Consider the following 16,489-nt stretch of genomic DNA (forward strand, 5'->3'; position numbering starts at 1 on the left):
TTTGGGTAAAAAAGAAGGCACAGTTTGCAAGGAAACTCCTGTATCGGAAATCCTAAGAAAAGGCTCTCTGCAGGATAAAGCCTGTAACTCCGAAATTCTGCGAGTTGAGGAAATGGCCTAAAGAAAAACCACCTTCAACGTCGTATGTTTGAGGGGCTCAAAAGTATTGTACACAGAGCCCTGAGAACCAAATTCAAACTCCATGCAGGACAAGGGTTCCGTAATGGAGGACGTAGGTGCTTAGCACCTCGGAGAAAACGTGCCACATCCGGATGCGCCGCCAAAGATACTCCATGTACCATACCCCGAAAGCATCCAAGGGCTGCAATTTGGACTCATAAGGAACCGAAAGACAAACCTTTCACTAAGTAAGCCTTTAAAAAAGACAAAATATCCGATATGGAAGCCTGCGCCAGATCAACTAGTGCTACATACACCAAGTTTCAAAAACTCTCCACACTCTCACATACACCAATGATGTGGAAGGCTTACGAGAACGCAATAAAGTAGCCACTACAGCATCGGAATAACCTTTGCTCTTTAACCGGTGCCTCTCAAAAGCCATGCCACTAGACAGAAGCGTTCGACCTCTTCCAAACAAACAGGACCCTGAGACAAGAGGCACGGTAGATCCTGAAATCGTAGAGGACCGTCCAGCGCCAGACTGATCAAATCCGCGAACCACGGACAGCGTGGCCACTCTGCTGTCACTAAAACAATGTTGACTCATTGTACCTCTATCCGATGCAGGACCTTGCCGATCAGAGGCCAGGGTGGAAACACATAGAGAAGAACGTCCTGTGGCCAAGGAATGAATAGAGCATCTACTCCTTCCGCTACTCATTCCCTCCTGCAGCTGAAGAACCAAGGTGCTTTGGAATTCTGGAATGTTGCCATGAGATCCACTGCCAGTCTGGACCACCTGTTGCATATCATCTGAAAGGCTTCTTCGCACAGTTCCCACTCCCCGGGGTCGAGATGACGACGACTGAGGAAGTCGGCTTGGACGTTGTCCACTCCGGCGATGTGAGAAGCTGCAATGCTGAGCAGATGTTGTTCCACCCAAGTGATCAGCTGTCGTGCTTCCTGCGCTACCAGATGGCTTCGAGTTCCTCCCCGACGATTGATGTACGCTACCGTGGTCGCATTGTCAGAGAGAATCTGCACCAACTTCCCGCAAAGAAGAGGTTGAAGAGCCTGCAACGCCAATCGTACCGCTCTGGTCTCTAATCGATTGATCGACCACTGTGCTTCTTCGCTGGACCACTGTCCCTGAACAGATGTTTTCTGACATACCGCTCCCCAGCCTGAAAGACTGGCGTCCATGGTGACCACAGTCTACTCCGGAATCTCTAGAGGAACTCCCCGCCTTAGATTGTCCACCTGTAACCACCAATCCAGACTGGATTGAGCCTTCTCTGTAAGGGGAAGGGGAAGGCGATATTGTTCCGAAGCCGGATTCCAGCGGGAAAGCAATGTGGACTGTAGTGTTCTCATATGCGCAAAGGCTCAGGGAACCAACTCCAGAGTAGATGTCATTGAGCCGAGGACTCTCAAATAATACCGTACACATGGTATAGGAATGGACAATACGTCTTGGATTTGCGCTTGCAGCTTGATAAGGCGATGTTCTGGTAGAAACACTCTCCCGCGAACAGTATCGAACAGTGCGCCCAGAAATTCCAGCGACTGCGAAGGAACTAGGTGGCTCTTGTCCTCGTTGATCACCCAACCTAGGGATTGCAAGAGGTCAATGACTCTGCCGACTGTTGAGCAACAAAGAGACTCTGATTTCGCCCGAATTAACCAGTCGTCCAGGTATGGATGGACCAAAAGACCTTCCTTCCTGAGTTGCGCTGCTACCACAACCATCACCTTGGTAAATGTTCTAGGAGCTGTGGCTAACCCAAACGGGAGAGCCCTGAATTGATAATGCTGTCCGAGAATGCAAAATCTGAGAAACCTCTGATGATCGGAGCGAATGCTGATGTGAAGATAAGCCTTGGTGAGGTCCAGAGACGCTAGAAATTCTCCCTTGTGTAACGAGGCTATGACTGACCTGAGAGTTTCCATTCGAAACTTGGGAATCCATCGGCAAAGGTTGACTCTTTTGAGGTCGAGAATGGGACGAAAAGCTCCCTCCTTTTTTGGAATAGCTCAGACGCTGCAGAGTGTCCTTTACTGCCCGACGTTTTTCCAGGTAAGAACATGGTGAAACCAGAAACCGGTTGCGAAGCCGCCGAACAAAATCTAAAGCGTAACCTTGACTTATCAACATGAGAACCCACTGATCTGACGTCCATCTGGTCCATTCTCCGTAAAACAGAGACAGCCTGTCTCCTATAACCGGAACCAGGGAATGGACCGGCCCTATCTCATTGGGCAGACTTTGCTCCACCTGCAGCTTGGGAATTTCCTGTTCTTCCGAATCAGCGGCCACGAAAGGACTGAGGCCAATTCTGCTGCCTGCCTGAAAGCTGCTTTGCAAGTGGAGCCGATGGACAAGAACAACAGAATCTTCGACCAGACCGAAAACGAGAGCGGGATGAGCAGGAACTTATAGCTCTAGGACGATCCTCCGGTAATTTGTGAATCTTATTCTCTCCTAAGGACAATATCATATCTTCCAAGTCCCTCCCAAAGAGTAATTTTCCCTTAAAGGGCAAAGCTCCCAACTGAGCCTTTGAGGATGCATCCGCCGACCAATTCCTCAACCAGAGGAGCCTGCAAGCAGACACTGACGACACCATGGAGCGAGCCGAAGTCCTGAGAAGATCATATAAAGCATCTGCGCTGTAGGCAATAGTAGCTTCCAATCGGCCAGCTTGTGCTACCTCCTCATCAGAGAGGGAAGAATTGTTTTGCAACGACTGCACCCAACGCAGCCCTGCTCGCAAAGCCAAGCTGCTACACATAGCCGCCCGCATACCTAGTGCAGAAACCTCAAAAATTCACTTGAGCTGTACCTCCAGTTTACGATCCTGTAGATCTTTAAGGGCCATAGCTCCCGTCACTGGGATAGTTGTCCTCTTAGTGACTGCTGACACTGCGACATCTACCTTGGGAATCTTCAAAACCTCCAAGGCCTCCTCCGGTAATGGATATAGCTTGTCCATGGCCCGTCCTACCTTAAGACCTAATTCAGGAGTGTCCCACTCTCGGTACAAGAGGTTAGTGAGAGAAAGATGGAAAGGAAAGGACGTCGTTGGACCCCTAAGTCCCAGCAACACTGGATCGATATCACCCGAGAGTCCTTCTTCGGAGCCTCAAGACCCAATTCCAGTAAAATCGACGGAATCAAAGGATTAAAGTTCCTCCTTCCTAAAAAGGCGGACCACTTTGGGATCATCCCCGTCCGCTAAGTGAGGGGCAGAACTATTGCCCTGACCAGGATCCCCTCTGAGATCCACATCCAGCAAGGACTTGTCCGGGATATCCAATGGGTCCTGTTCAGAGTCATCCGAAGTAGAAATTGTGGAATGAACTGGCCCTGAGCGAAGAGGACGCTTTGGAGCTGGATCAGAGCTAAAACTGCTTGATCTCAAACGTTTGGAGATGCGGACCTTCGGACCCTGCCCAGAGGAGCTCTCTCTACCCTTCCTTCACTCCATCTTGGACTTGTAGGCCTTATGGAGAAACCTGATAAAATCCCCTGAAAAAGAGAAAGAGGAAGAGGAATCTGAGAACTCCTCGAGGCTCTCCTCATCTAAGTCTGCTGCATCTTCGCGCGGCTTGTCCCCACCAGGAACTGCCGGCTGCGGTGACAAGGGAGGCGGATCCGATGCTCCCTGCATGGCCTGCTGTGTTGCTGCTCGCATGGTACTCAGCAAAGCTTCTGTACCTGCACTGCAGCGAAACAGGTCCGGAGTAGGGGAGCAGCCGCACCGAGGCTTCGGTGCTGCGCGAGCCGGTCGACTAGCATCCTTCGCGGCCGAACTAGACAGGCCCTCCCCCACCAGGGAGGCAAGCAGAGCCTCTCCCTCGAGAGCTGCGCACGCGCGTCCCCACACGCACGGCAGCCCGCGCCTCGCAGCATCGAGAGAAAAATTTAAAAACAGCGCAAAGAAAAAAGAAAAGAATAAAATATACCCTGACGCGAAAAGGAAAACCTACGGTGCCGCCGAGCACTGAATAAGCAAAACAAACCACAAAAAGGCTGCCAGCAGAAAGAAATAAAAATATTATTTTTGGTTTTTTTACCTGACAAAATGCCGCGGACCCCGGAAGCTGCTCCAAATAGGGTGAGTGAACCAAGCCCCCCGGTATCACCCTGACCAGGAGTGGCTGCTGGGTAAATAACCTCCCCAACTCCAGTGACCTCAGAACCAGGAGGGATAGTCCCTTCAGGACCTCCCGACCTCCTGGGAGGCAGTAAAGCAGGTACTAAGGAAAGCTAGACCCCTGAACTTCCTTTAAGATTTAAAAAAAAAAAAAAAGTAACAGTCTCAAAAAAAACCTAGCAACCTTACTAAAAAGAATTCCTAAACAAATTAACAAGAAAAAAACTACCACAGACTGCAAGGTTAGGCACGTCCACCTCTGCTGGGAGACAGAGAAATACTGACGAACTGCAGGTGGCACCCCAGGGTATAGGTCAGTCAGTAGAATCTTTCTCCGTCTCCCTCTGCTGGACTGGTAACATAACCCAGGGTCTGGACTGATCCAGGTACATACAGGGAACGCTGCTCAACCCACCAAGCTGCCCATATCTCCCAAGTTCCTCTGGAGGCGGGAATGAGCATCGGATCAGCATGCCAAGTATGGAGACTGGGGGGAGGAATCCCTACTTAAATTCCCTTCTACTCTTTTTTTTTTTTTTTTATTACTCTTTACCTGAGCTCAGCCTGTCCTGGCTGAGTACAAGGCATGTCTCCGGCTGCGGGGGGAGAGGACAAGGACCTTTACCACCTCACTTGGCTTCCTGCACCTGCTTGCCTTTCAGCTGGTTTTTTTTTTTTTGGTTTGTTTGTTTGTTTGTTTTTTTTAATAGCTAAGTCTACGCTGGCAGAAAAACTAGCTATTGGACCAAGGCACTCATCTGAGGGAGGGATCCAAAGATATCAACTAAGGAATTCTCAACTAAGAGTATCACCACAGGAGAGCGAGGTGAATAAATCTCCTCCTCCTTTTCTCCTTTAAAAAAAAAATTTTTTTAAGCAATCCCTAGTAGGGAGATGCACTTCCACAATCTGCTGGAGATGGAGAAAACTGTAGGGTGTATATATACCGGGATGTCAGCTTTGTCCGTCTTCATCTGCTACCATAGTACAGGTGCATAACAGACTGGTTTTGGATCCGCCTGTCCGTATGCTAAAAAACAGGATACTGGGCTTGATGGACCCTCAATCTGACTCAGAATGGCAAGTTCTTATGCTCTCTCATCTTCACAAAAACCTTCAGACACAAAGCGCTACAGGAAAGTAGGAACATTAACCAGACATTGGTTTAATAATACATTAATTGAACAATGCAAAGGTTACAAAAGCATGAACAAATTAATATTTCTGAAACCCAAGAACAAAGAATTACAAACCATCATCATCCACATTGACCCCTTCAGTCTCAGTTCCATCAGCTGCACTAGCTGTGATTTCTGTGATTAGATTTCCGAGACCCAAAGCTCCCAAACCAGCCAAGTGTTTCTTGGACTCCTGCAGATTAAACAGAATAGCACAAAAAATGACATCTGTGAGTTAAATGCAGACAGTTCTTTCTTACTGAATACTAAACAGGACTGTAAATCCCATCATTTATTTAACGTTTTATATACCGGTATTCGTGGGAACATCATATCGGTTTACATTCTTACATTATTCCCACAAGCCACCCAACAAGGGCAATGAATTGATGCTTGTTCTCTTTTGTTGTTGTGCCATCAGATAGACTATCGCCACAATTACAGGTCATGATTAGGACATTTGTAATTTCAGTCTTCTCTCAGGAAATGGGCATCTTTTTTCATTAGAGGCTAGAGAAGAAATCCAAAACATTCTAATTTGTATTACTGTTAGGAACCTTTTCCATATTTAGTATGTAAGGACAACTTATAAAAATGTTTGGTTCACCCACTGTGTTCTGCTGCTCTGGAGGATTCATTTGTTTGAAATAAATGGGTAAAATACAACCATTGAGATCATTTTTGTTTCATTTGTGGATCCCCAAAATGAATGGAGGGCACCCATGAATTTAAACAAAAATTATCATCTCATTCGTTTATGTTTCTCATTAAAGTCTATCGAACATTGAAAATTGCTGTAGAGATAAAGCTGCAAGGACTACCTGGTAACTATAGCAACCAACCCTTGCCTCTGTGATGTAGCAACAGGGCTGGAGTCAAGTAGGAGACCTGAGCAAATAGACAGGATGGAGGACCAATCAAAGTGAAGTTTTTTGTTTTGTGTTCTTTTAAACTAGCCTATAGCTGCCATCTCGATCAAGTGACCCAGACATCCTCCCACTCAAAGATCTGAGCAAGTGCAAAGAAATTCCATTTATTCTGCTGGATTCTGCAGAGAAAAGCTGTGTGTTCAGAAGAGCAAGTTTGCTTACCGTAAACTGTGTTTTCCGTAGATAGCAGATGAATTAGCCATGCTGTCTTTCAGCCGGGTGCTCCCTCTTATATCCTCTCTGATTCACCTCAGGCTCCTCAGTCAGTACTAAAGCAAGTGCAGGTGATGCTGGAACTGTTCGAGCTGGCAGGTGGGTCAGCATGGCTAATTCATCTGCTATCTACAGAAAACACCGTTTACCGTAAGCAAACTTGCTCTTTTCACGTAGATACGCAGCTGAATTAGCCATGCTGTCTGGGAGTCTCCAGCTGAAGTATTGAGCTTTCATGTGGATTGATTGTTAATTTGCTCAATACAAAGTCTTTAGGCGGACAGTTCCTATGAAGGCTGTATATACGATGAACATGTGCTGTTCTGTAGGACAGTCCTCCCCATTACTGCATCATTCACAGTTTGTTTGCCCAAACAGTAATGAGATGTGAAAGTGTGCAGCGATGACCATGTTGCAGCTTTGCAAATATCTGTGATGGGAACTTCATGAAGATGGGCCATCGAGGCTGCCAGTGCACAAACTTGGTGTACTGTTGGAGTGGAAGAAAGAGTTTGCAAACATTGCTGGTAGCAAAATTGAATACAGTTTGAAATCCATGTGGAAAGAGTTCGTTTAGTCACCGGACGGCCTTGTGCGTTTGGGTTGAAAGATAGAAAAAGTTGCGAAAGTCTGTTAGGTGAAGTAGTGCGCTGCTTGTAGTAGGCTAGGGCACGTTTACAGTCCAAAGTGTGGAGTTTTTGATCATTGTCATTTGCATGAGGCTTTGGATGAAAAATAGGTAAGGATATGGTCTGATTAATGTAAAAACTGGAAATAACCTTTGGAAGGAATTTTGGGTGAGTGTGAAGAGTCACTTTGTCATGGTAAAATTGCAAATAAGGTGGATAGTGGACTAGTTCTTGCAGTTCACTTATTCTTCTTGCTGAAGTTAAAGCAACTAGGAAGAGAACTTTCCATGAGAGGTATCCAAGGTGACAAGTGTCTAACGGCTCAAAGGGGGGAAGCATTAGTTGTTCGATGACTATGTTAATGTCCCATGGTACTGGTGGTTTTTGCAATGGAGGGTGTAGATGTAGTACTCCTTTCATGGATCTGGATTCTAGAGTGTGACACGAAATGGGTTCTCCATTAATGTAAGTATGGTAAGCTGCAATAGCATTTAAATGAACTCGGAGTGAGGAAGTCGCCAGGCCCTCCTTATAGAGTAAATGCAGGTATGAAAGAAGTTGTTCAGGTGGGCAAGGGAACGGGTCTATTTCCCTTGTTGAACACCAAGAAGCAAAGCGGAACCACTTTCTTTTGTAATTGAGTCGAGTTGAAGGTTTCCTTGAAGATACCAATATGTCCTGAAGGGCAGGAGAAAATATGTAGGTGCTGGTATGCGACCCGTTCAACCTCCAGGCTGTGAGATGTAGGGAGGAATGAAAAGGATGTAGGAGAGACCCATTGTCCTGGGTTAGTAGCTGAGGGCTGTTTCCCAGGGGAATGGGATTGCATATCGATAGATGAACTAGGTAGCTGTACCATGGTTGTCTTGGCCACGCTGGTGCTATTAAGATCAAATTGGCTTTGTCTTCGATGCATCTCTGTATGGTGCGGGAGATGAGAGGTATTGGTGGAAATGCAAATAATAGGTTGTGAGACCAACTCACTAGAAAAGCATCAGACACGATCCTTTGCGAGCTCAGGTATACTGAACAGAGGTTTTACAGCTGTGCGTTGTTTTCTGATGCAAAAAGGTCAATTGATGGGTGACCACAAATCTTGAATAGGTTTTGAGCTACTTCTTTGTCCAATTGTCATTCGTGAGGATGAAATATCCTGCTGAGTTTGTCTGCCCTGGAGTTTTGAATCCCGGGCAGATAAGTTACTTGAATAGATATTGTTCATTGATGAGCCCATACTACTAACTGTACTGTTTCCCTGCAGAGGTTCCAAGAACCGGACCCTCCTTCCTTGTTTATGTAAAACACTGTGACTTGGTTGTCCATGTGAATCATGACTATCTTCCCTCGTAGAGATTCTTTGAAAGCTTGAAGAGCGTTTCTGACCGCTTTGAGCTCTAGTAGGTTGATGTGTTGAGTCCTCTCGAATGTCAACCATAAACCTTGAGTTGTCAATTGGTCTAGATGAGCTCCCCAACCCTTTGGGGAGGTATCTGTGGTGAGTATTAGATGATGTCGTAACGGCCTCAATGGCGCCCCTGTCTGCAGTGTTGACGGAGAAATCCACCACTGTTTTCATACTGCTTTTCATGGTAATGAGAGTGGATAATGTATGGATAAATTGATTCCATTGGTTTTTCAGTCCCCATTGTAGGCGACGCATGTGGAGTCATGTATGAAGGACTACATATGACAGCTGCCATGTGGCCGAGAAGGATTATAATATGGCGAGCAGATGTTATCAAAGTGTGAAGGAGATCTGTAGCCAGTGTAGAGAGAGCCGCTGTTCTCAGATGGGGAAGGAAAGCCTTGTCCTGTATCGTATCGATGATGGCCCCTATGAATTGTAAAGTTTGAGTGGGCTGCAGATGTGACTTTTCGTAATTTATAAGAAGGCCTAGATTGTCTAGGCAAGAAATAGTTCGTAGGAGATTGGCCCGTAACAGGGTCTGATTGGAGGCTACTAGGAGCCAATCGTCCAGATAAGGAAATATTTGCACCCCTTGACAACTTGGTGAATACCCTGGGGGCAGAGGAGAGGCCGAATGGGAGAACCTTGTATTGGTAATGTTGATTGTCCGTCTGGAAACATAGGTAGCATCAGGAACTGGGGTGTATTGGAATATGTGCATAGGCATCCTTTAAGTCCAGGGAGCATATCCAATCCTTTGGTTGAAGAAAGGGAAGGATGGATTTGAGAGAAGTCATTTTGAATTTCTCCCTGTAGAGATGTTTGTGAAGGGAACGGAGATCCAATATCGGATGCAGTCCTGATTTCTTGGGAATTAGGAAATATTGGGAGTAGAATCCCAGATGGAATTGCTGGGAAGATAACCTCTGAATGCAGTTGTTTTGTAGAAGATTCTGAATTTCTTTCAGCAGAGGTTCTTTGTGAGATGTTAATTGTTTTTGCAGAACCCAATGTGGAAGGGTTGGGAGGGATGAGAAATGAAGATTGTAACCGTGGGCTATGATCGATAACACCCATTGATCTGATGTGATATGATTCCAGGCAGGAAGAAAATTTGATAATCTGCCCCCTACTGAGGGGTGATGAGACGGTGGCGACGGAATTCTTAAAAACCAGTCTGAGGTTTGGCGGATTGAGTGTTCACCTGTTGTCTAGGTCAGTGGTCCCCAACCCTGTCCTGGGGGCCCACCAGCCAGTCAGGTATTCAGGATATCCAGAATGAATATGCATGAGAGAAAATTTGCATGTTATGGAGGCAGTGCATGCAAATTTTCTCTCATGCATATTCATTCTGGATATCCTAAAAACCCAACTGGCTGGTGGGCCCCCAGGACAGGGTTGGGGACCACTGGTCCAGGCTGGCGAGGGTTCCTTGTCCTTTGGTGAGGCACTTGAGGTTGGTACGGTTGTTGCCTCGAAGTTTGGTAGGGCTGAGGCTTGTTGTATGAAAACTGTTTAAATGGCCTAAAGGGGGGGGGGTGTCTTCTGTATGAACCCGAGGTAGGATATTGTCGTCGCGAAGTGGATGGCTGATGTGGTGAAGTCAAGGAGAGGACAGCCATCTTCTGCTCCTTAATCTTCGATACTGTTTCAGTGAATTTATCTCTGAAAAGGATGCCTGGACGACACAGCAAATTTGCTAATTTGTCATGGACATCGTCTTGTATGGCGCTGGAACGAAGCCATGCGAGACGACATGCAGCCAGAGCATTTGCTGAACCCCTGGATGAGATATCAAATCCTTCGTAAACGGATCTGAGCAAGTGCCTTAATCCTTCTTCTATGCTGTGGTATTGAGGAGGTAAAGGCATATCGGGAAATTTCTGCTGTAGATCCGACTTAAGTGCCTGTAAATTGTTAAACAGGTACTGAGCAATATAGAATTGGTGATTCTGAATACACGTGTTTAACATTGATGAATTAAAGGATTTCCTTGCAAAGTCATCCAACAGCTTATGGTCTTTATGTGGTGGTGTATCTGCAAGAATACGAGGTTTTCATGCCTTCTGCATCGCTGACTCAACGACAATTGAGTTATGTGGAAGCTGAGTGGAAGCATGAAAAGGAGAATCCTTCATTTTATATTTCATATCTATCTTCCTGGATGTTGGTGTTGTGGACAGTGGAGTCTCCCAGGATTTTTCTATCAGCTGTGTGAGAACGGAATGCTGAGGTAGGGCTATCGGTTCTGATGGGGCATCAAAATTTTTAATATGCCCATCATTTCCTGACGTGGGTCAGGTAGTTTCCTGGTTTTAACTTTTAAGAATTCGCCAATCTTCTCGATGAATTGAGAGTAAGATAAATCTTCTGGGGGTGAAGATGGTTCTGGAGGTATTTCTGCAGGATCGGATGGGTAACCCGTGGAATCATCTGCAGAGGAATCTGTATCGTATTCAATTGGAGAAGAATGTGTTACTGCATGGACCTTGTGTACTGGATCCGGTACAGTAGGGACCACTGGAATCGTTGGCAAGGTAGCAGGTTGAGGTGGAATATTTGATTTTTCTACTGATTGTAGGAACAGATAGAATATTGGTAATTTGGGTCATAGCTTGAGTAGCTTAGACCTGAAGTCGACGGAGATGGTATTGGCTCTGTACTTGGTGGAAGAGTAGATGGGATTACCTCTTCTGAATCATGACCTGGATCCGGTTGAGGTTGACCAGGGCTCAATGTACCAATAGAAACTATGGACTCAGATGAGAAGGTTCTATGTGAAGTAGGAGATGAAGGCGAAATATGAGGAGGTGAAAATTCTGGTTCAGGGTCCACAATTGGCAGAGGAGATATTTCCCTTTGTCTGACCCGAATGGTGTTTTTTGTGTTGTTTCTGTGTTAATTGGTCAGCAGTGCGCCGGTGCACCTTTTAAAAGCGGTACCAATGCAGCAGTGTCTGTGCGTCAATGCGTTGGTGTTTTTGATGCCGAGGCAACCTTGCGCCGATGTGCCGGACATCTTCTGGTGTGTTGATGCGTTGAACAGTTCTCAGTGCGTCGATGCGTCACACGTCCTTTGGTGAGTTGATGCGCCGTATCTCTCCTGGTACCTCGACGCTTTTTAATTTCTGAGTCGCGTCGGCGCATCTGACCGTTGATCGTCAATGCGCCGCGTGCGTCGGTGATCCCACTGATGCATCCCCAGCACCATGCCCCGTTTTTTCAGCAGGCAAGCAATGGTGGGTGTTCTAACCCCGCAGGGTCTACTGAGGAGGCTCTCCTCAATGAGGGAGACCTCTTCCTTCTCTTCGCGCCTGGTGAAGACCTTACCGAGGCCTCAGATGGGGCATAGGAACTCGAAGACCTGGCTTGAAGATCCTGTATCCTAGCTGCCCGCTGACGCTGGGCTCGTGGGGACATACGTCCGCAGTCCTCACAATTTACTTGGTCATGGGAAGGACCCAGACACAAGTAACAGGATGTGTGGCCATCGGTAGCCGACATAATTTTGCCACAAGCGCAAAATTTGAAACCAGGACGTGGCATTCTTCTCATTGTTACTGAAATGAAGAAGTGCTGGTTTTTTTTTTTTCACTGGTTTCTTTAATTTTTTGTTTGTTTTTATTTTACTTCAGAAAGTTTCTCTCACAGGAGAGCAGAGCTCCATGTGCCAACTGCCGCACGGAAAAAAATTGACTGAGGAGCCTGAGATGAATCAAAGAGGATATAAGAGGGAGCACCCGGCTGAAAGACTTTGCTAAACTTAGAGAGCTCCGCCACCTAGTGGCATGGAAGACGTACCCAGACAGCATGGCTAATTCAGCTGCTTATCTCCGTGAAAAGTCTGTTAACAGAGCCCATCGAGGACATTAACACAGATCAACTGGCATATTGGCAACATAGGTCTTCAGTCTGACCAGACCTCACTATGGTGATGCAATCTTCCTTTCCTCAGTTTTTCAGAATTTCCTTGCAAGTGGCAAGATGACTGAAAACATCTTGGAGACCTTGTTGCCACTCTACCTAGCTGCCAAGCCCCTGATACTACACTTTGGAGGTCCTACTGCCCTGCTTTGACACTACACCTTGGGGTATCTTGCTGCTATACTCCTCATGCTACACATTGGGGGTTTTGCTGCCATGCCCCTGATGCTATACGTTAAGGGTCTTACTGCTACTCTTCCTTGCTGCCGTACTCTTTATGCTACAATTTGGAGGTCTTGCTGCCATACTCCTGACTCTATACCTTAGGGGGTCTTGCTGTCATGCCCCAGATGTTACATCTTGGGGATCTTGCTGCCACACCACTTATGCTAAACCTTGGGGGTATTATTGCCACTCTGCCATACCTCCAATGCTATATCATGGGATCTTTCTGCCAAGCTGCCATGCCCTCAATGATACAACTTGGGGGTTTTGATGTCTCTGTGTTATTTGCTGCTTAGATCCCAGCCTAGTTCTTCCATCCTACTTCTTTCTTGTTAAAACTGGTATGTTTTGTCCCCAAAATAAAACGTAAAAAAAGAAAAAATAAATACAAATTTCTCTCCCACCCCACCTCATTTCTTATTCTCCACCTTACTATTTTGTTATATACCTCTAAGATCCTAGCCTAGTTCTCCCACTCTGCTTCTTTCTTGGTTATATTGGGGTGTTTTGACCCCATGATGTTTGAGGCACTCCGTCCACTTTCTATGCCTTGGGGAATTTTTTTTTTTTATTTAATATTTATTGAGTTATGACATTAACAAAAGAAAATGTTATAAAACAAGAAAACAAGTAATATATCAGAAGTTATTCCTTAACATAATTTTCAATAATTACAGTCCACATCTAGGAGGTGATGAGAAATATTGCTCACAGTGTATCTTTCTTTCTTTTACAACCTATTTCCCTTACAGCCATTAAGATTGAGATTTATCCCTGAGAAAACGTTCCAAGTGAGCTGGGTCCAGAAAAACAAATTTATTATTTTGATACATTATTTGACATTTACAGGGAAATTTTAAGAAGAAACTGGCCCCTATATCCATGGCCTGTTTCTTCAAAGACAAAAATTGTTTCCTACGAGCTTGTGTGGCTCGGGAAACATCTGGAAAAACTTGTATCTTTTGCCCACAAAAACTGTAATCCTTATTTTGAAAATATTTTATAAAGAACAAGTCTCTCTCTTTTTTTAAAGAAAAGGTAATTAATAAAGTTGCTCTAGACTCAATTCTATCCAAGGAGTCTTCCAAAAAAGAGGAGACTCCTGGACTTTGCAAAATATCCACTCCCCCTTCTTGTACTTGGATCGTTTTACTCCTAGGCAAATAAAACATTTTAGAAATTATAGGGATTTTTTCCATTTCAAAACATAATATTTCAACTGCATATTTTTTATATAATTCTTCAGCTGACATTAACCTCGAAAGAGGAAAGTTCAATAATCTAAGATTAAGAGATCTTAATTCATTCTCCATTAACTCAATTCTATTATGCAGTATCAACTTATCTTTAATGGATGATATATTAATGGCCTGAAGATTATTTACTATAGGGCTCAAATTTGCTGCTGCTTGTTCTAATCTAGCAGTCCTATTGTCTAAATCCTCTAATTTTGCTCTTGTTTCTACAGAGAAGGCATGAATATTAGATATAGATCTAGTCATTTTCTTGTCTATTTTTACAGACAATTTCCACACATCTAGTAATGTTACATTTTCAGGCTCTACATTATACTCCTCTTCTCCATTTCCAACATCAGGAATTAATGATGGTAACTGAACATTAATTCTACTGGCAGCAGCCTCGCTACCCAATGATATTAGATGGGAACGTATATTCTCCTCTGGAATATCCCCATTCTGTTTAGACTTGGGGATATTGCTTCCAGAGGATCTTCCCAGTACATCAGCCGTTTGTATACCTTCCAATACTGGTTGTAAAGGAGGTTGTGTGGACCTAGGGCTGAGGGTTACTTCCAAGTTGGAATTTCCCTCAGTATTCCCCCTATCGGTGGACTCTGACATATGAACTTTATGTGAGTCCATCGGTCCAATTATTCTAGACAGAGGAGCTGTTGGAGAGGAAGTATAATTTTTACTTTTTCTTTTCTTACCCATAATTTTCTCGCCCAGGGGCGCACCCCTTTGGCGCGCGGCTTCGGCTGCGCCCCGGCAGCTGCACGCCACAGGGCCCTGATTTTATGCTGTCCCGGGGCTCCTGCTGATGATGTCACCGGGTCCGCCCACTCGCTCCGGGCCTCCCCACTCCGAACCAGGAAAAGGTCTTTTCTTTCTCAAATTGCCTCGAACAGGCAATACTGGACTCGGGCAGCTTCCCACACTTGAGCCTCTCTCTCCTCACCTCGGTTCAAACGCGGCAGGGCCCTGATTTTATGCTGTCCCGGGGCTCCTGCTGATGATGTCACCGGGTCCGCCCACTCGCTCCGGGCCTCCCCACTCCGAACCAGGAAAAGGTCTTTTCTTTCTCAAAATTGCCTCGAACAGGCAATACTGGACTCGGGCAGCTTCCCACACTTGAGCCTCTCTCTCTCCTCACCTCCTGCCTTGGGGAATTTGATGCCTCTATGTTATTTGTGATTCTTCACACACTGTATCTTGGGGGGGGGGGGGTTTGATGCTACTCTCTATTTCTGTCTCACTCTGTACACTACTGTCTTGTCTTCTACTCTGCACCTACTTTTAACTTCAGAAGCAGATTGCAGTGAACACCAGCCTGAGCCTTGTCTGTTTCTTCTCTGCCTCAGTTTGTTTGGGTACACAAGGAGTCAGAATACAAGGTGTGTGAGAGACATTTTTGCACACGCTGTGAGAGTTACTGGGTGTAGAATTGTACTGTACAACTGCAGTACACTACATAGGCATAGCCAACCAGTAGCCCGTGAATGCTACTACCAAGCATTCTAACTCTACTTGCTAAGCAGTGCTACTCTTCTTGCTGCATTGCTCTTCTTTATTTTTAATGAAATTTCAAATTAACAAAATACCAATAACTTGGTATAGAAATGAGGAAAATGTCAAATAGCTCATTACAAAACAAAATAATCCTACCAAAGTACACAATCCCCTACATAAAAGAAACAAAAATGGGTGAGGAGAGAAATAAAGGAAATTAAAGAAACAATTTAAGGAAAGACACTAATGAGAACTAAGATACCTGCAATTAGCAAAATGCAAGAATTTACTGGAATTCTACGGGAGCAGGACAAGATCTTATCATCCTTCTGGCCTCTAAAAAGGATTTAAGTTGGTCAAGAAAAAAAAAAAAGAGAACTGAGCGATATTTAACAAAATATTTACAAGGATAATGTAGAACCACTGAAATGCCCAGAGACAAAGTATTCTTCATAAGAACCAGAAAAGTTTTCCTTCTTTCCTGTGTCAGCCATGTGCAGTCTGCAAAAATCCTCACTTTTTGACCTAAAAAGTCCACGTTTAGATTCCTAAAATATGCAGATATCACTTTACTTATAATCAGCTTCAGTTATGAAAGAAACAAGAAAAGTAACTGTTTGAATAATTTCTGATCCAGATGTTTCCAGGAGTCTGGTTAAATTTAATAAAGAAACAAGCGGCACATCTTAATCATGCACAACTTTAAATCGGGGAAAAGATGGCAAAAATACCAATTTGTTCACAGAGGGAAGCATCTCAGAAGGCATAAGAAGATCGGTAAACACCAAGTGATCTTCTTTGTTTGGTCGCTACTTGCAACTTTGGATCGGTTTCCGGTTTGTTTCTTTGGACCTTCTCAGAAGACATATATAGAACTTCCATTAAATATTTTTTTTAAAGGTGATCCAAATACGTTTTCCTATGATTTTAGGGAAATACAAAATGCGGAGATTG

At 45.0% G+C, this 16,489-nt stretch overlaps 1 protein-coding gene across 4 annotated transcripts in view; it reads right to left on the bottom strand.

The window, feature by feature from the left end:
* Nucleotides 1-16,489, bottom strand: part of TAF1 (TATA-box binding protein associated factor 1) — a 441,469-nt gene that overhangs the window by 413,320 nt on the left and 11,660 nt on the right. For all 4 annotated transcript variants that reach the window (XM_029607221.1, XM_029607219.1, XM_029607220.1 and 1 more), the window contains exon 2: nt 5,534-5,651. In XM_029607221.1, coding sequence (XP_029463081.1) covers nt 5,534-5,651 — 118 coding nt within the window. The remainder of the gene's footprint in view (nt 1-5,533; nt 5,652-16,489) is intronic.

Source organism: Rhinatrema bivittatum, chromosome 6, assembly GCF_901001135.1.
Source record: "Rhinatrema bivittatum chromosome 6, aRhiBiv1.1, whole genome shotgun sequence".
Lineage (NCBI taxonomy): Eukaryota > Metazoa > Chordata > Amphibia > Gymnophiona > Rhinatrematidae > Rhinatrema > Rhinatrema bivittatum.